Source organism: Acomys minous (genome assembly GCF_964271855.1).
Source record: "Acomys minous genome assembly, chromosome: 20".
NCBI classification, from domain to species: Eukaryota; Metazoa; Chordata; class Mammalia; order Rodentia; family Muridae; genus Acomys; species Acomys minous.
The window spans coordinates 10,219,234-10,239,446 of record NC_140502.1 but is presented as its reverse complement, the minus strand read 5'-3'; the positions used below and the strand labels follow the sequence as shown (position 1 = coordinate 10,239,446).

Genomic DNA, 20,213 nt, shown 5'->3' with positions numbered 1-20,213 from the left:
CCTGAGACCCAGGGAGGTGGAACTGGAGACTGGACGGTGACGAGGATTAGTCTGTTCTGAGTAGCCGGGCCGGCCACTAAGGCCAACGGTGAAGTCCCAGGCCTTTCTGCCACTGAGGGGGTCTTGTCTGGGTCTGAGGCATTCCAGTAGCAGGAGTTGGTGTCAACATCCGTGGCTCATACCACCACTAGAGACCACTAGGATGTCCTTGTTCTGGGCAGCTGCCTGGGATCGCGTAGATATCGAGGACTGTACAGAACTAGCCGTGCCTGTCACTGGCTGCAGCACTCTGGAGAGCTGGCACCCTCTCACCATCCGCTGCGTTCCAGAAAAGGGGCACTGCCCGTCATCACGTCATCTAAGCAGCACAGTAGAACCGGTCCTGATGGTGCATGGGGGAGCTGATCCCCCGAGGGCATGTGTGTGGGAGAGCTGACCCCTGCCACTTGTCTTCTGTGAGGTGGCATGGGCATGGAGGTGACACCCCCCCCCCCCCCGACCCGGTCCGAGGGCGTGAGAGCTGAAAGGGCTGACGGTGCCTCCTGCCTGTCTATGGCAACGTCGGGCTGCCTAGCTGGAGCAGTGCTGAAGAGCTCCCCTGGTGGTGAAGATGTGGCAGTGCAGGCAAGCCGATCTGCTCAGCTACATCCATGCCCAGGTGCAGGGCTTTGAGTAGGCCTACCCCCCCCAAAACTACACCATCTGTGAACTGTTGGGGCGTGTGAAAGGGCTGGTTCTCTTGACCCAAAGACGAAGGATCTCCACGACACAGGCCGACAACGGGACACAGGAGTCCCGGTGAGGATCCAATATCGATGGTGTGACAGAAGCCAGAGACCAGTAAGTCTTGGATGTGTGCAGCAAGGATGTGTGGAGGGAGGGGGTATCCTGTGGGACACCCTGTGACGCACCCCAGCTCCCAAGGAGATGGTTTCTGTGGTTTTTATTTTGCTTGTTTTGTTTGTGTGTTTTTTAGTTTCTTATGTGAGGTGGTTGCCAGGGACAGTTATGAGGAAGGGCACAGGGAGATGAGTAGATGTCTTTTAAAAGATTTATTTATTTATTATGTATACAATGTTCTGCCTGCATGTGCACCTGCATGCCGGAAGAGGGCATCAAATCACATCATAGATGTGGTTTGCTGGGAATTGAATTCATAACCTCTGGAAGAATAGTCAGTGCTCTTAACCACTGAGCCACCTCTCCAGCCCGAGTAGGTGTCTTAAGTTAGGATTTTATTGCTGTGAAGAGACACCACGACGACAGCAACTCTTATAAAGGAAAACATTTGCCAGGCGTGGTGGCGCACGCCTTTAATCCCAGCACTCGGGAGCCAGGGGCAGGCGGATCGCTGTGAGTTCAAGGCCAGCCAGGTGCACAAAGTGAGTCCAGGACAGCCAAGGCTACACAGAGAGACCCTGTCTCGAAAAACCAAAGGAAAGAAAAACAAAAACGGGCCAGGCGTAGTAGCACATGCCTTTAATCTCAACACTTGGGAGGCAGAGGCAGGCAGATCACTATGAGTTCAAGGCCAGCCTGGTCTACAAAGCGAGTCCAGGATAGCCAAAGCTACAAAGAAAAACTCTTGTCTTGAAAAACAAAAACAAAAAAACAAAAAAAAACAGGCTGAGTGAGCTGTGTGGAACAAGCTAGTAAGCATCAACCCTCCACGGCCTCTGCACCAGCACCTGCCTCCAGGATCCTGCCCTATTTGGGTTCCTGTTCTGACTTCCTCTGTTCCTCTGATGACGGATGATGACCTGGAAGTGTAAACAGAATTTCGAACCCTTTCCTCTCCAACTTGCTTTTTGGTCATGATGTTTCATCGCAGGAATAGAAACCCTAACCAAGGCAGTAGACTTTGAGACTTTGAAAGCCCATGGCTTTCTCAGTTCACCCTCTTTTTCCTCCGCCTCATAGCTGTAGGTCAGGAAGTCAGCTCTCAGCTACTGCTCCAGTGCCACACCTGCCTGCTGCCAGGCTCCCCACCATGATGGGGCGGGCGGTCTCACCCTCTGGAGTGTAAGCTCCAATAAACTCTTCTATGAGTTGGTCATGGTGTCTTATCACAGCGATAAGAGAGTGACTAAAACCGGGCAGAAGGAGCAGGAGTTCAAGGTCATCTTCAGCCTCAGAGTGAGTTGTCTCTCTGTGGTAGCATGTTTGGCTAACGTGCGAGAGACCCTGGGGTCAACCCCTGGACCAGCAGAACAAAAGGAGAAAGCCATATGAACCCTCCATCGGCAAGCTGCAGTCAGTCCCAGAGTCTCCTGGCACCGATCTGTTCCGTATGTTTACTATCTGGGATGGATGGCAAGCCCTTCCATTTCTTCTTCTCATCACCCAAGTCCTCACTCAATAGATTGGGAAAGCCAAAATGCCATGCCTGCCGTCTTATGAGCATACCCCTTTTACTGTCACGCACAGGAACTAAGGCAAGAAACACACAGGGCTTTTATCCCAGTCAAGGGGCTAGCCTTAGCTACAGTCTCCTTTGTTTACACGCTGTGGTTAGAATGTAAAATGTCTTCACGGGATCCTGTGTTGGAACTCTTTTCTTTTAAATTTTATTTATTTAATCACTTTACAGCCTGATCCCAGCCTCCTCCCTCCTCTCCTCCCAGTCCCACCTCATGCTCCCCTCCTCACACTCCCCCATCTCCTTCTCAGAGAAGGGGAGGCCCCTGAGTCCCAACCCACCCTGGCACCTCAAGTTATAGTAGGACTGAGTGTATCCTCTCCCACTGAGGCAGCCCAGCTAGGGAAAAGGCGTCCAGAGATAGGCAACAGAGTCTGAGACCGCCCTTATTCCAATTGTTAGGGGAATGTAGGCTCAATTTTCTTAACAAATATATTTTACTAGGAACTTACTAACCAAGCATATGTCACTTATAACCTGACTAACAGAAACAATAGGGAAAGAGGATTGAAGAATACAGTAACAAAACTGTAAGGATATCATTTCCAAGGAACAATTCTCCTGATGTAATCAGCAGAATTTCTTCTGCTGGAACCTGGAGTAACCAGAACCCAGAATCTCAGCAGGAGCCCAGAGCCCCGAAGCCTTTCCTCGAGTGGTTCTCTCTAGGAGCATCTTGAAGTGCAGCGATGAACAGCCAAAACTATCCCAAGTCTCCAAAAGCCCCACCTCCAGTTTTGGGCTCATTTATATATCTCCTCCCAGAGTCTGTTCACGGGATCTTTTCAGCTGGCAACAATCAAGCACCCGCACGAGGTGGTTTGCCTTCTAGTGGATTAACATCACCTGTTCTCTCACAAGACCGTTCCCCATCCCACACTTGGGATCATAACAAAAACAGGCTTATCTCTCCTTCAGGGGAGCCATAGGTTGACATCTGCAACATGTGTGTAGGGGTCTAGGCCCACCCACACATGTTCTTTGGTTGGTGGTTCAGTCGCTGCATGCTCCCATGGGCCCAGGATAATTGACTCCCGTAGGTCAACTTGTGGTGTCCTTAACCTCTCCAGCTCCTTCTAGCCTTCCTCCCACTCTTCCACAGAACGCCCCGAGCTTGGCCTGTTGTTTGGCTGTGGGTCTCTGCATCTCTTTCCATCAGAGGCTGCATGAAGCCTCTCGGAAGACAGTTATGCTAGGCTCCCATCTGCAAAGCATAACAGAGTGTCAGGGGTTGGGGCTTCGCCATGGGGTGGGTCTCAAGTTGGGCCAGTCATTGATTCAGCATTCTTCCAATTTCTTTTTTCTTTTTTTTTAAATTTTATTTATTTATTGTATATGAGTACTTTATCTGCAGAAGAGGGCATCAGATCACATTACAGATGGTTGTGAGCCACCATGTGTGGTTGCTGGGACTTGAACTCAGGACCTTTGGAAGAGCAGGCAGCGCTCTTAATCACTGAGCCATCTCTCCAGCCCCGTTCTTCCAATTTCTGTTCCATCTTTATCCTTAAACTTCTTGTAGGTAAGAGGAATTTTGGATCAAAGCTTTTATGGGGTTGACGGCCCCCTCCCTCCACTGGAAGTCTCACCTGGCTACAAGAGGTGGTGGCTTCAGGCTCCTTAACCCCTGCTGCTAGGAGTCACAGCTACGGTCACCCCGCACCCCCATAGACTCCTAGGAGCCTCCCCTGTCCCAGAGATGCCCCCCCTGGTTCTCATCTCCCCCTCACTATCACCCAAACCTCACCCCAGTTACCCTCCCCACCCCCTCCACCACCTAATTCCCTCCCTCCACCTGCTTCAGACGTCTGTCTTATTTCCTCTTCTGAGTGAGATTCAAGCATCCTCCCTTGGACCCCTCCTTGGCTTCTTTGGGTCTGTGAGTCGTAGCATGGTTATCCTGCACTTGATGGCGAATATTTACTTATGAGAGTACATACCATGTGTATCTTTCTGAGTCTGGGTTTACCTCACCCAGGCTGTGTTTAAACTCTTGATCCCAGCAATTAGCGCCATTTGGGAGCTTTTAAGAGGCAGTACCTAGTTGGCCAAAGTAGGTTGCCGGAAGGCCAGCCTTGAGCAAAGCTGGGTCCGACTTCCTGATCTCAGCTAGGTGACACCGCAGCCTCCCACCTGTCGTTCCTCCCTGGTGATAGACTGTACCTTCTCCAACCACGAGTCCAAAGTACCCCCCTTAAATTACTTCTGCCAGGGGTTTTGATAACAGTGTAGAGAAAATTAACTAATAAAACGTTGGTCCTGCCGGGCGTGGTGGCGCACGCCTTTAATCCCAACACTCGGGAGGCAGAGGCAGGTGGATCTCTGTGAGTTTGAGGCCAGCCTGGTCTACAAAAGGAGTCCAGGACAGTCAGGGCTGTTACACTGAGAAACTCTGTCTCAGAAAACCAAACCAAACCAAACCAAAAAACAAACACCCTCCCCCATTGATTCCCTATCCCCTCACTCACCCTTAGCCAGACCCGGAGTATAATAATAATAATAATAATAATAATAATAATAATAATAATAATAATAATATCATCTACTATTACTACTACTACTAATAATAATAATAACAACAACAACAATAATAATAATGTTATAATCATCATCATCAATTTTTTTTTTAAAAGACAGGTTTCTCTGTGTAGCACTAGCTGTCCTGAAACTCACTTTGTAGACCAGGATGGCCTTGAACTCAGAGATTTGCCTGCCTCTGCCTTCTGAGTGCTGGGATTAAAAATATGAGCCACCATTGCCCATCTTTTAAATTATTTTTTATTTTATGTGTATGAATGTTTTCCTTCATGTATATCTGTGCACTCCCTGCACGCAGTAGCCACAGAGTTCAGGAGAGGGAATCAGATCCCCTGAAACTGGAGTTTCAGGTGGTTGGGGGTCCTCTGCAAGAGCAAGTGTTCTTAACCACTGAGCCATCTTTCCAGCCCTCACAGTGAACTTTAGTGTCACTTATGGTTAATATTAATATTGAATCAGAGCCAGGATACAGTAACTTCAATTCCTCTTTCTGGAATCTTCCAGGGCATTAACAATTGACCTCTAGGAGGCTAGGTGGAAGATTTCCTGCCTCGGCTTTGGTTAGCTTCAAGTCCCCATGGAAAGGAAAAGGTTCCAGATAGAAGTGCTTTTGCGTCCGAAGCTTGCTGGGAACTGGAAACCGGGGCCTGTTTGGATGGTTGTGTTTGGTACCTCACATTGATCTTTTCTCCAGGAACCCCAGCTCCTGGGAGCATTTGATTGTTCACAGATTGTTGGGGGATGGTCTGATGTATTTTGATGCTAATTAATAAAAAGCCATCCCACCTGGGCAGGGCAGATGAAATAGGTGTGGCTAAGGGTCCCAAAAGGAGAGAAGAAGAAGAAGAAGAAGAAGAAGAAGAGGAGGAGGAGGAGGAGGAGGAGGAGGAAGAAGAAGGAGACCAGAGAAGAGGGTCCTGAGAGGAAAGAAGAAAGACCACCATGAGGAGGAAGGAGAGAGACCCAAGGAGAGAAAAGGAAGGCCGCCATGGGTTAGCTGGAGGAGAAGCACATGGCCGGCATGGATGGAGTATCTGGATGAAGAACATTAGCAAGTATTCGGGATTATGGATGGGAGGTAGCTTGATAGAAGTTATTAGAAGCAGAGGGCATGGGATTGAAGCAGGGATCCCATGCCTGCCCCACTATGGGAAGTAGTTTAGAGGATTAATGTCTGCCCTGTCCCAGGTTAACTAAGGCCATTTAAAAATATAACAGGTGTCTGTGTCTTAATTGATTGCTAGCCAGGCATACTGATAATAGTGATAATACAGATAATTTTAAAACAAGGGATACTTGTCACTAAGAAAATTTAAAAAACAATAACAGAAAATTGCCACTAAGAGACAGTCGTTTGTGTTTGTATGTTCACATGTGCTTTTTGAGATGGCCTCACACTATAGGCCAGGCTGCCCCTCTGCTCTAGCCTCCCAGATTCTGGGGTGACCGACTCGAATCACCATTGCCAGGTTGCCTGCTTCCACACTCGCTGCCATGACGGTCACGGACTCTCACCCTCCGACACAGTAAGCCCCAAATGGACTTCTCTATAAGTTACTGTGGCCATAGTGTCTCTTCACAGCCATAGAAAAGCAACTTTGCATCCTCTTCAATGTCAGGGTGTCACGGGTGGGGATCAGGGTTGAGGGGTATGTTCTGTTCTGCAGGGTCAAGTGAGAAAAGGAAGATCCCACACGTCTTATTTAAGATGCGCTTTGCCCCTGCATGGGCCCATGACATGACCTTTTAGTCATTCAGAAGCCAGGGGGATGCAGACAGCACTAGAGAAGGTGTGTGTGTGTGTGTGTGTGTGTGTGTGTGTGTGTGTGTGTGTATGTGTGTGTGTGTGTGTGTGTTTGTGTGTGTGTGTGTGCAGCCTAGCATATTCAAACTACAACCCCCTGGGTGTGATTCCCAGCACCGCAGAAAGTGTTTATTATCTAAGTACCTTGATAGGGCTACACATAGCTCGATAGGTAAAGTGTTAGCTCTCTGGCAGGCACATAATTTATATATATATATATATATATATGTATATATATATATATACATACATACATATACACACACTCATATATATATATACACACACACATATATACATACATACATATATATACACATACACACACACACACACACACACACACACACACACACACATACATACCTGAGGTGCGGGAGAAGAGACAGGAGGATCTTGGGAGCTCACTGACCAGCCTGTTTACCAACTCCAGCCAGGTTCAATGAGGAAACCCTGTCTCAAAATATAAGGTGGAGGGCTGGAGAGATGGCTCAGAGGTTAAGAGCACTGGCTGCTCTACTGGAGGTCTCGAGTTCAATTCCCAGCAACCACATGGTGGCTCACAACCATCTATAACATGATCTGATGCCCTCTTCTGGTCTGCAGGTGTACTTGCAGGCAGAGCACTGTATAAAAATTATCTAAAGATGGTGCAGCTGGTGGTGGTGGTGTCTGCCTTTAATCCCAGTACTTGAAGGGCAGAGGCAGGAGGATCTCTGTGAGTTTGATGCTGCCTGGTCTACAGAGAGAGAGAGAGTTCCAGTATAGCCAGGCTACACAGAGAAACTTTGTCTTGAAAACAAACAAACAAAAAGTATATATAATGGAGAGCAATAGAGGAAGATACATAGCAATGACCTCAGCCCTCTCCACATTTGTTCATAGGCACATTCATCATCATACAGATCACACACACACACACACACACACACACACACACACACACACACACACACACATATATGTAGTGGGAAAAAAGTTTTTTGAGGCAAGGCTCAGGCTGCCCTTAAAATTAAGTCCCCTGGCTTCAGAGATGAGATTACAGCTGCAGGCTGTGATGTAATGCACTAATTAATATTCCTTATTTATTTATTTTAAATATTTTATTTATTTATTCTGCCCCCATGTGTGTCTGCAGGCTGGGAGAGGGCACCAGATCTCCAGATCTCATTATAGATGGTTATAAGCCATCATGTGGTGGCTGGGAATTGAACTCAGGACCTTTGGAAGAACAGACAGTGCTCTTAACCTCTGAGCCATCTCTCCAGACCCCCTTTTTTTATTTTTTTTGAGACAGGTCCTCACCATGTAGCATAGGCTGGATTGGAACTGGCTACTTACACCAGGCTGGCCTCACACGCCTCGGCCTCTGGAGTGCTGGGATTGAAGGCATGTACCACCACATCCGGTTCTTCTCCCCACCCCTCCCCCACCCCGAGATACAGTCTCTCTATGTAGATGAGGCTGGCCTCAAACTCCTGCTTCTGCCTCACAAGGGTTGGGATTACAGGTATGTACCACCATAGCCCGACCCCTAAAGTAACAAAACTAAAAAGTCCTATAATGGCGGAACATTCCGGGATGTCCTGAAGAGTTAGATACGCAGATAACTGTATCCTCCTATCTCAGGAGGAGGAGTTGGGGTGGGGTTAAGGTGGAGGTGGGGCTTGGGAAGTCAAGCCTGCCCTGGAGGCCAAAGTGCAACACTTGGATTATGCCCCGCCCCAACTCCCGCCCCTTTGAGTCTCACTTCCTCCTCTGACTCAGGAGCAATGTCAATATGGCTGAGATGTTGTTCCCAGCACCGGGCAATGCGTGCTAGTTCCCTCCCCACCCTTCCCCTTTGCAACTCTGCATGATAAATGGGAGGTTATGACAAAAGATGAAAAGGGCAACCGTTTCGTACCAATATGGCACAGTAGATGACACCATCCAAGATGGCCCTGTGACCTTCACTTCCTGCTTCTCACACTTAGAAGCTGTGCCTTCCAGAGCCAGAGAGGTGTGAGCCTGCTGAGACAGGGTTAGAAAAGACAGTGTTACCTTCATGTCACAATGGCACTTGAAGGGCGTCAATCGGGCTCTCATGGTTTTCTGCTGCATAGTGAGTTCAAGGCCATGCTGGGCTACCCGAGACACAAAATAACTAGGTGTGTTTTGGCATGCCTTCATTCTCAATGGGAGGAAAACACTGAAGCAGAGGCAAGTGTAGATAGATCTCTGTGAGTTCAAGGCCAGCCTTGTCTATATAGTGAGTTCCTGGACAGACAGAGCTACAAAGTGAGACCCTGTGTCAAAAAAATAAAATAAAAAATAAAATAAAATAAAATAAAATAGCTGGGTGTGATGATACACACTTTAAAAAAAAAAGATTTATTTATTTATTATGAATACAGTGCTCTGCCTGCTTGTACACATGCAGGCCAGAAGAGGGCATCAGATCCCGTTATAGATGGTTGGGAGCCACCAAGTGGTTACTGGGAATTGACCTCAGGACCTCTGGAGGAGGTCTGTGCCCCTAACCTCTGAGCTCTCTCTCCAGCCCGGTACCTACTTTTAATCTCAGCACTTAGGAGACAGAGGCAGGTGCATCTCTGTGAGTTCGAAGTGAGTCCAGGACAGGCAAAGCTATCACAGAGAAACCCTGTCTCGAGAAACCAAAAAATAAAAATAAAATGTAAATATAAATAAAATAAAATAAAAAGAATTATATCAGGGAATAAAATTCTGTTAGTGGACTGCTTGCCTAGTATGCACGCAAGGCCCTGGGTTTGATCTCTAGCAGTACCTATAAGCCAGAGGTCCTGGTGGTTGCTCATCATTCCAGCTCTCTGTGGCAGAGGCCCCAAGAAAGGACCGAGAGCTAAGTGAAGGTCATGGAGAGTTTGCGGCCAGCCTAGAGTATATAAATCGGGCTGGACTGACTCCTGCTCTTCCTTAGTGCTGGGATTACAGGTGTGATCACACACCTTGCATTGATATGGTACATACCATCCTCCTGCCTCAGCTTCTGGAGTGCAGTTACGACAAGCACGCGATACCACACCCTTGGTGGTAAGGTTCTCCAGACAGCCATTTCTCTAATTCCTCATGGCTTGTTTACTGGTAGCTGTGACCATTTTTCATAGAGGAGAAATCTGAGTCACCCTGGGTTGAAGTCTCCCTTTTAAAGCCACGGACACGCCCTGTGACAAGGGAAATACGCAAATGTATATAGCCTGCCACGGCAGATTACAACTCAGGGCTGTCTGTGGTGGACCACTCCCGACTTCAATCTTAGGGGAGGGTTAGCAATGAGACCCTGCTGGAGGGGCGGGGGAGGGAGACAGATTTACGCAAAGGCCGGGACATGAGAGACACGCACGGCTCCCGGATCAAGCCGCAGGCCGCTGGAAGGCAGGAAAAGGAAACAGAATCCAGAGCCTGTGTCAGACTTAAACCCCCTAGTGGGACATGAGATACAGCCTGCCTAGTGTGTGTGTCTGTGTGTATGTGTGTGTGTGTGCATGCATGTGCATGCATGTGTGTTTATATAGCTGAAATACGTTATGTACATGTAGGTATGTATATGTGCATGCATATTTGCATATGTATGCGTGTATGTATAGATTGTGTGCATGCTATATATCTATGTGTATATGCGTTTGTAAATGTGTATGTGTGTTTAAGACAGGATCTGATTCTGTAGCCCAGACTAGCTTGCAATTTACAGTAATCCTTGCAAGTGCTGGGATTACAGGTGTGAGCCACCGCAGCCAGCTTTGGACCATCCGCAATGTGTCCCCATCCCCTAAGAGAGGACAGCCAGACCCACCAAGGACAATACATGCAGCAAACTTCAAACCCCTACCCAGATCTAGCCAATGGACAGGATATTCTCCACAGTTGAGTGGAGAGTGGGGACTGACTTTCACACGAACTCTGGTGCCCCATATTTGACCACGTCCCCTGGATGGGGAGGCCTGGTGGCACTCAGGGGAAGGATAGCAGGCTACCAAGAAGAGACTTGATAGCCTATGAGCATATACAGGGGGAGGAGGTCCCCCTCAGTCACAGTCATAGGGGAGGGGAGTAAGGGGAAAATGGGAGGGAGGGAGGATTGGGAGGATACAAGGGATGGGATAACAATTGAGATGTAATATGAATAAATTAATAAAATATTTTTTAAATGTAAAAAAAAAAAAGAGAGAGAGAGAGAGGACAGCCAGAGGACATTCAGCGTTATGTACTTTTGAAATCTGCGCAGTGCATTCACACACAGTGGGAGCTGACGTCTGTTTACCTAGGGGATGTGAAGGTAACTGAGTGGAAGGAGAAGCAGCTTCTGTGGTGCAAAAATGAGGTGAGCTGAGCACTGAGGAGTCCAGACGGGACCAATGGTGTCCAGAAGATCTGTGTCGGGGGAACCGGGAAGGAAAGGAAGGAGGGGTTGAGGGACAGGGCAGGGCTGAGCCAGCTTCTCAAGCCTGGAGCTCCTACTTCCTCCTCCGCCCACTGCAGCCTCAGCCTCTGGCCTTCACCGATGGGCTGGCAAAAGGAAAAAAAAAAAACCTTAAGTTGAAAGTCCAACCTGGAGAGGTTCCAGACCTGGGACTCCTGCGTCCCCTGCGCAGCGTCGGGACACATGGCCAGGAGTGGTGGGAACCTTGGGGTCTGGGGGAGCTTGGTGCTATTGGTGAGTTCTCTCCTGCTCAGGGCTGAGCTGGGGTCCGAGGGAAAGCAGAGATAGAAAGGGCTAGACTCTACGTTCCCAGAGATGTGGGAGGAAGGTCCCTCAGCCAGGGCCTTGAAGGAGCAGGGCATGGCCGTTACCTGGAGAAGGAAGAAAGAATACAGACACATCTTACTATACTGGTGTCTAGATGCTGTAGTGTCTGGTATGCGAATGAACGCCGGAGCAGGCTGCCCAGGCACACAGCCCAGCCTCCTCCCTCAGACCCAGGAGTCTGAGCCCTAACTCTTTTCCCACAATCCCACAGCCTCTGTCTCATCTCCTTCATCCCACAGTCAGTCTCCAGGCTCCATCTTTGTTTTCCTCTTGGTCCATCGCCCCCTTCCCCAGGGCCTCCGGCTTTATATTTGTCATAAAGCGAAACCGTTCATTGTAATTTTTTGCCCTTACCTGGGAACCGACTTCACCTCTACTTCCCTGTTGTTCCGCCTCTGCCATGGGTGACCTTCTTCCTAACCAACAGAGTCCCCGGCTTGGGATGACCTTTATCGTCTGCCGTCCCCCACACTCCTATCCTTGGTCAAGGTTGAAGGAAAAGGTTGGGGACAGAGATCGAGAGAGTTGTCAAGCAGCCCTGCCAGCCCCACCTCCCGATCTTCATATAACTCAGCTAATTTCTTCCTACCTGGTTCTCTCTAGGGTTTGTATGGCTGTACTGTGGTCAGGGCGGCCGGTGAGTAGTCACGCCTTTGATCACTGTCCTTACCAAGAGATGAGACCCCAGCTTCTCAGGGTCTCCAAGGACAAAGATAGTTTCTCGACTCAGCTGGGAAGCATAGGGTGGCGAGAGGGGGGAATACGCGTGACCTGTGCTCTTCTAATCGGAAAGCCTCTCTCTCTAATTCTCAGATCCAGTGAGACACCTGAGGGTACAGACTCAGACCACCAGCTCCATCACCCTGATCTGGGAGGCCCCCGAGGGCACTGACCCTGAGAACTTGACTTACTGGGTCCAGTGGCCTGGAGATGGTGACAGAAATAACACTCGAAACACAATAGCCACCAGCATCACGGTGGACGGGCTGGCTCCCGCCTCTTCGTATAAATTTTCCGTGTGGGTTGAAAAAGATGGAGTCAACAGCTCCCAGGTGATCCTTGAAGCTACCACAGGTGAGAGGCAAACTCTCTTGTATTCTTTGTTTTGTTTGAAGGGATGTGTTTAAGAGGTGACAGGAGGGCCGGGGCGCTGGTGGCACATGCCTTTAATCCCAGCACTCGGGAGGCAGAGGCAGAGGCAGGTGGATGGCTGTGAGTTCAAGGCCAGGCTGGTCTACAAAGGACAGCCAAGGCTACACAGAGAGAACCTGTCTTGAAAAACCAGAAAAAAAAAAAAAGGTCACAGGAGCAGGTGGCAGATTCCCTGATCCTAAAGAAATGGAATGAAATGCATACATTGTGAGTTTCTGTTTTTTTTTTTTTTAATTTTTTGGATCCTAGAGCATCCTTTTATTTATAACATTCTATCATTTCCATATTTTTAAAACCAGTGCCATTTTTTTTTTTTTTTGGTTTTTTCGAGACAGGGTCTCTCTGTGTTAGCCTTGGCTGTCCTGGACTCACTTTGTAGACCAGGCTGGCCTCGAACTCACAGCGATCCACCTGCCTCTGCCTCCCGAGTGCTGGGATTAAAGGCGTGCGCCACCACGCCTGGCTAACCAGTGCCATTTATGAAGCAACTTTAAGTTAAGTCATGTATCAAGTTTCTGGGTTTTATAATCTACATTAAACAGAGGAAAAGAGATACCCACGGAGTGGACCCTCATAGTACATGTAGCCAAGGGGGTCCAAAAGAGATCTCCTTTCTTTATATTACGAGCATATAAAGGGAAATTGGCATTCTTAATCTCATACTAACTCATTCCCAGCTCCGTGGGTCCCAACTGGCCACATCCCAAGAGCTCGCCCAGCGCACAAAACTTAGCACCTCCCTAGGGGACCGCCTGGGTCTCAGCCATCCAGCAGCCACCACTGGGTGCATGATTTACAGAGTTACAAGTACCGGACGAGTCGATCCCTCCCCTAGTTCCTATTTACAGCCTCAAACACAGAGAGCAATTTAAGGACAGGTGCTCAGAGCAACACCTGCTCAGCCTTGTCCTTTGTTTTCACATCGTGACCTGGGTGTAGGTATGGAGCACTCCACTCACTGAAGACGGTGACCTCTTCTTCCCCAGCAGCCCTGGACGGCCGTTTTGTCCCCCCAGGCAGGGGGTCTCATGAGTCCATCCTCCATTTATGACTGAATATTTAAGGTAGCAGTCTTGTGTAGCCTTTATCCGTATAACCGCAATGGCCAGGAGTTTGTGACTGTTACAGCTGTGACATGGCCCCAAGACAGCACTTAACACGCACACACCCCTCCGCCCTCCAGTCTCTGAGTCTTGGAGGGGGTGGTAGATGTGCCTCCAACATCTCCACCCTCCATGAGTCTCTGCTTTAAGCACTATTCACAGAAGACAGCAGCTTCTTTGATCAAGGCTGAGAGCTATGAGGGTCCCTGGTACCAGTCCATGCACTTGTCACCACTTGGTGCCAGGAGCTCTGTGGGCTTCTGCAGAGCCAATCCCTGGATTAGTTTTATTTTGATTTCTTTGTTTGTCTGCTATTTATTTATTTGTTTGGTTTTCCAAGCAGTGTTTCTCAGTGTAGCCCTGGCTGTTCTGGAACTCAGTCTGTAGACCAGGCCGCCTTTGAACTAACTAACTGCCTCCCAAGTGCTGGGATTAAAGGTGGATACCACTATGCCTGGCTGATTTATTTACATTTGTGTGTGTGTGTGTGTGTGTGTGTGTGTGTGTGTGTGTATTATATGAGTGTGTGCGCATGTGTGTGTGTGTGTGTGTGTGTATTATATGAGTGTGTGCGCATGTGTGTGTGTGTGTGTGTGTGTGTGCATTTGCTTGTAGAGGTCAAAGTTTCTTGTCAGGTGACTTTCTCTGTGGCAGTACCCTATTTTCTTTTCATATACCTTAATCTATCTATTGCTGTAGTGTGCATGTGTTTGTGTGCACGCACTCAAGTGCGGATATGACTCCATAATCCCAACAGTCTAAAATTCGCTATGTAGCTCAGGCACCCTTTGAATTTATACAGTCCTCCTGTCTTATCCCCCAAAACAGATGAGACGGTGGGCATGCTATCAGGTAACTGTAAGACTAGGCACCTCCCCTCGGGTATGAGGACGCTTGAGGCAACTCAGTAGCAGAAGAGGGTCCTTGCAGCAGCCAAAGGTGTCAGAGACAGGCCCTGCTCCCACTGTTAGGAGTCCCACAAGATAATAAAAAATTAAAAAAAAAAAAAAAGGAGTCCCACAAGACGACCAAGTTGCACACCAGTAACATACATGCAAGAAGATCTAAGTCAGTCCCGTGCAGGCTCCCTGGTTGTCAGTTCAGGCTCTGTTACCCCCTTTGAACTCGGCTTAGTTGTTTGTGGTGTCCTTGGCCCTTCTTGATCCTACAATTCTTCCTCCCCCCCCCCCCCCCGCCAACCCCTCCAACCCCCAACCCCCCAGCCCCCCCAGCCCCCAGCCCCCCCCCCCCCCCCCCCCCGCTGCCAGGATTCCCAGAGCTCCACCTAATGTTGGGCCTTTAATCCCAGCACTTGGGAGGCAGAGGCAGGTGGATCGTTGTGAGTTCGAGGCCAGCTTGGTCTACCAAGTGAGTCTAGGACAGCCAAGGCTACACAGAGAAACCCTGTCTCGAAAAACAAAACAAAACTAAACTAAACAAATAAAGAAAGAGACCTCTGTGATGACAAACTGTGCTAGGCACCAATGTATGCGTATAACAGAATATAGTTAGGATTTTTTTTAATGTGCATTGGGGTTTTGTCTGTATGCATGTTTGTGTGAAGGTGTCAGTTATAAACAGTTGTGAGCTTCTATGTGGGTGCTGGGAATTGAGCCCCAGGAATCATTTTCTATCCTAGGTCTCTGGGCTCTCCAGCTTCTGGGTCCTCGGTCCTGGACCTCGAGGCAGTGTCAGGGGTGGGCTCCCTCTTTTTTTTTTTATTTTTTTTTATTTTTTAAGACAGAATTTCTCTGTTTAGCCCTGGCTATCCTCAACTTGCTGTGTAGACCAGGCTGGCTTTGAACTCACAGCAATCGGCCTGCCTCTGCCTCCTGAGTGCTGGGATTACAGATATGTGCCACTGCCGCACCCAGCTTTCTGTTTGTTTGTTAGAGTTATCTTATTTTTTGAGACAGGGTTTCTCTGTGTAGCCTTGGCTGTCTTGGACTCACTGTGTAGACCAGGCTGGCCTTGAACTGACAACGATCCGCCTGCCTCTGCCTCCTGAGTGCTGGGATTAAAGGTGTGCGCCACCACGCCTGGGATGGGATCCCTTTTATGGCAGGATCTTTCTATGTAGCCATGATGGCATCAAATGTGTAGCAATCCTCCTGCCTCAGCATCCATTTCCATCAGTTGTCAAGTGAACCCTCTCATGACAATTGGGCTAGAGACTAATATGTGAGGATAACAGAATATTATTAGGAATCATTTTTTTCCCTTCCTTCCTTCCTTTATTTTATTTTCAGACAGGGTTTCTCTGTGTGGTATTAGATATCCTGGAACTCATTCTGTAGAGTGCTACCCTGAACTCACAGAGATCCTCCTGCCTCTGCCTTCCTGAGTACTGGGGTTACAGGCGTGTACCACCACCCCAGGTTTAGGGGGTGCATTTTTATTCTTTTTTTCTTTGCTTCTTTCTTTCTTTGACAGGATCTTTCTATGTAGCCATGCTGGCTGTATAGTGTACATCAAATGTGTAGCAATCCTCCTGCCTCAGCATCCAGAGTACTGGCTATACAGACATGAGGCACCACGCCTTGCTAGGTATGACATTATTGACCCAGTGATAACATTTTCCCAGCTCCGGGCACTAACTCTCACCAGCATCCTAGTGGTGACCAGCCACATCCTACGAGCTCAAGGGCCAATGGGAACTGTGGCTCCATATTGGATGTTCTGCATCTGAGTCATCCCACCTCTGGCTCCATGGCCTATGATGAAACAGAAAATTCATCACCAGGATCACCACCTGATTTCCCTTTCTGTCCCCATTTCAGCCCCAAAACCAGTGCGAAACCTGAGCCTGGAAGCTCAGACCACCACTTCCATCAGCCTGACATGGGAGCCGCCTGAGAGCTCCTTGTCCCCGGACCTCACCTACTGGGCCGAGTGCGGTAGAGATGGTGGCAAAACCGAGACCCGGGATACAAGAAACAACAGTGTCACCATAGACGGACTTGAGCCTGGCTCTGCCTATGAATGTTCTGTGTGGGTGGAAGCCAACGGAGTCAACAGCACAAGGGAGACTCTCAGGAACGCTGCCACAGGTGAGAGGGGACACTCTTGTAGTTTCTCTTTCTTAAAAGGGGCGTGGTTTAGATGTGACAAGAGAGTGGGGGCAATGTCCATAGTTCAATTAGGATAATGGAAACCACACACCCAGAGAGGTAGATGTTCATAAGCACATACGTGGGCAGTAGACACATAGATGACAAAACGGTGGAAAGATGATAGATCCTAGATGATGGATAGAGCATAGATGGATGATAGATGATAGATGGATAGATAGGTTAATAGGTAGATATATAGGTAGATGGATAGATAGATAGGCAGATAGATGGATAGATAGATGCTTATAGGTAGTACGAGGGGGAGCCTGGCTGTGGTGGCGCACACCTTTAATCCCAGCACTTGGCAGGCAGAAGCAAGCAGATCTCTGAGAGTTCTAGGCCAGCCTGGTGTACAGAGTGAGTTTCAGGACAGCCAAGAGAAACCCTATCTCCAAAGCCAAAACAAAACAAAACAGAACAAAACAAAACAAAACAAAAAGATGGTATGTGGGCGAGCAGTACTGGGGGTCAAAGCCAAGGCCTCATTTCTGCAAGGCAAGAATGCCAGCCTCCTTCTCCTAAGTGCTGGATTACAACCATTCCCAGTGTTTTTGTTGGTTGGTTGGTTTAAAGACAGTTGGTGGTGGTGATGCCTGAGCATTTCTGGGAGAATAAGGCCAATCGTCCAGCACACAGTCCCTTTGGGACACTTACAGGAGAAGACAGGATCTGGCTGGTGGCAGCCTTGGCTCAGGACAGTGGGTTGTTCACAGCATTTGCAGCTTCTGCTTAGGGCTGGTCAGGATGTAAGAGCTACACTACAGTCCACAGTACCAGGGTGTGTCTCCTTGCTCAAACAAGGGTGTGTAAGTGTGCAGTAAGTGACCTCGGAGGGAACTTCACTCGGTCAGGGTTCTGACCCTCTGAACCTTTTGTGTGTGCAGTTGCATGTCCACATGCCTCTGTGTGTGTGTGTGTGTGTGTGTTTCTGTGCATGTGGAGGGCAGATATTGACACTGACTCAATTCTTCAATTGTGTTTCATTTTTATTTTATTTTTTTTAAAAGACAGGGTTTCTCTTGTAGTCCTGGCTGTCCTGGCCTCACTTTGTGGTCTCAAACTCATGGAGATCCACCTGCCTCTGTCTTGAAAGTCCCCCCGCCCCCCCAAAAGAAACAAAAACAAAAGTTTCATTCATTCATTCATTCTATATGTATATGTGTATGTATGTATGTATGTGTGTATGTGTGTGTGTGTGGAGTACATGCATACCATTGCCTATATGTGGGTGTCAGAGGACAACTCTCAGGATTTGGCTCCCAGGGATCAAAGCCAGGTCCTTAGGCACAGCAGCAGGCACCTTTCCCCACCGATCCAGCTCACCAGCCTGAGTTAAACACGCATTATGTTTCTCTGCACGTGTGTGGGTTTGGTATACCTGTGTAACAAAACCCATGAGGGTTGGCTGCAGGAATGGCTTAGTGCTGCTGAACCCAGCTTTCTGTTTGTTTGTTTGTTGGAGTTATCTTATTTTTTGAGACAGGGTCTCTCACTGATTTGGCCAGACTGGCTAGGCAGACAATGAGCCGCAAGGAATCCTACTGTGTCTGTTGTCCCGGCACTGGGGTTGCAGGCATGCACCCCTATGCTTGTGAGTGCTAGGGATCTGAACTTTGTTTGTTTGTTTTTGTTTTTGTTTTTGAGACAGGGCTCCTCTGTTTATCCCTGGCTGTCTTGAAACTCTTACTGTCCATCAGGCTGGCTTTGAACTCACAGAGATCCTCTTGCCTCTGTGTTATGAGTGCCGGGATTAAAAGTGTGCACCACCACTACCTTCTTTGAGCTTGGGTTCCTATGATTGTGTGGCAATCACTTTCTTGACTGAGCCACCTGCTTAGCTCTTTTTTTTTTTTTTTTTGGCTTTTGTTTTTACATTTATAGGTTTTTAAATTTGTGTAGGCCTAGACATGTGTTTTGTCTGGGTGCATATATGCACAACACCTGTTGCCTGGCACCTGCGGAAGTCAGAAATTGGTATCAGATCCTCTGGGGCAAGAGTTACAGGCGGTTGTGAGCCACCATGTGGGTGCTGGCCCTCTGCAAGAGCAGCAATTGTCCTTACCTGCTGAGCCCGCTCTAGCACTTTTGTTTGTTTGTTTGTTTGTTTGTTTGTTTGAGACAGGCTCCTATGTAGCTCAAGTGGACCTCCAATCAGCTAGGCAGCCAAGGATGACCTTGAACTCCTGAACTCCCTTCATCTACATCCAAGGGGCTGCTGATAGAGGCCTCTTCAGCTCTCTCTGTGTCACATATTGAGGGTGGAAGCTCAGAACGTCGGTGGCATCAGGTGGGGGCCGACAGTTCCCTCTGGCTGGACTGTCATTGTCTAGGAGAGCGGCCACTAAACTTAAGCAGTGACGTGATCCTAAGGCAGTTGAGCTTGTATAACATTTCAAATGTATCTCCCACATCTGGGCTGACTGGGCACCCGCCACGGTGGACAGTGGGGCAGCATTTAAGTCACCGAAGCAAGACGCTGATTCCTTCTGTGTGGGCTGTGACCTCACAGCCTCATCAAAGCTTTGAAAGCACCGCCCTGAACCAGGCGTCGTGGGCGCCCACGTGTGGTTCCAGCACCTGGAGGTTGAGAAAAGAGGGCCAGAAAGTCAAGGTTATTTTTGGCTTCTCCATCCAGCGGAGGCCAGGCTGAGCTTTCCAAAACAGGAAGAAAAAAACAAACAAACACTCCCTCCCAAAAATAATAAACCGAAAATTGAGACGCACTGGCCCAGACTCAACACCTTAATCTGCTTGACCAAATGGTTGGTGTAGAGCCTGGGATCCGAGGGCCCTAAACTGACTTTCTCTCTATGGGATTCCCTACTCAATCTGAATTATTCTTATTTTTTCTCTCAGCCCCTAACCCAGTAATAAATCCGTCTCTGGTGACTCGGACTAATCATTCCATCATGCTGAGCTGGGAAGCTCCTGAGGGTCCAGACCTTCAGGGTTACACCTACCGAGTGCAGTTTGCAGGAAATGGTGACAAAAATGGCACCCAAGAAGTCAAGGACACGAGCATCACAGTTGAGAACCTTGAGGCTGGAACCTCGTACAGCTTCTCTGTGTGGGCCATAAAGAACGGAATCTCCAGCTTTCCACAGATCCTACACAACTCCACAGGTGAGAAACCCGCAGACGCATGCACGCACGCACACACACACACACACACACACACACACCACACACACACACAAACACACACACACATACCACCCCCCACCAAACACACACCACACACACAAACACACACACACACACACACACACACACACACACACACACACACACAGGCAAACAAGCCTTATGCTTGTTC

General features: G+C 48.6%; 1 protein-coding gene across 1 annotated transcript in view; it reads left to right on the top strand.

Moving 5' to 3' along the window:
* Window positions 1-465: 465 nt before the first annotated feature.
* Window positions 466-20,213, top strand: part of PTPRH (protein tyrosine phosphatase receptor type H) — a gene marked incomplete at its 5' end in the record, with an annotated part of 39,699 nt that continues 19,951 nt past the window's right edge. The window contains 7 exons of the mRNA XM_084770196.1: window positions 466-624; window positions 751-798; window positions 1,981-2,136; window positions 11,262-11,436; window positions 12,343-12,603; window positions 16,565-16,834; window positions 19,754-20,020. Coding sequence (XP_084626322.1) covers window positions 466-624; window positions 751-798; window positions 1,981-2,136; window positions 11,262-11,436; window positions 12,343-12,603; window positions 16,565-16,834; window positions 19,754-20,020 — 1,336 coding nt within the window. The remainder of the gene's footprint in view (window positions 625-750; window positions 799-1,980; window positions 2,137-11,261; window positions 11,437-12,342; window positions 12,604-16,564; window positions 16,835-19,753; window positions 20,021-20,213) is intronic.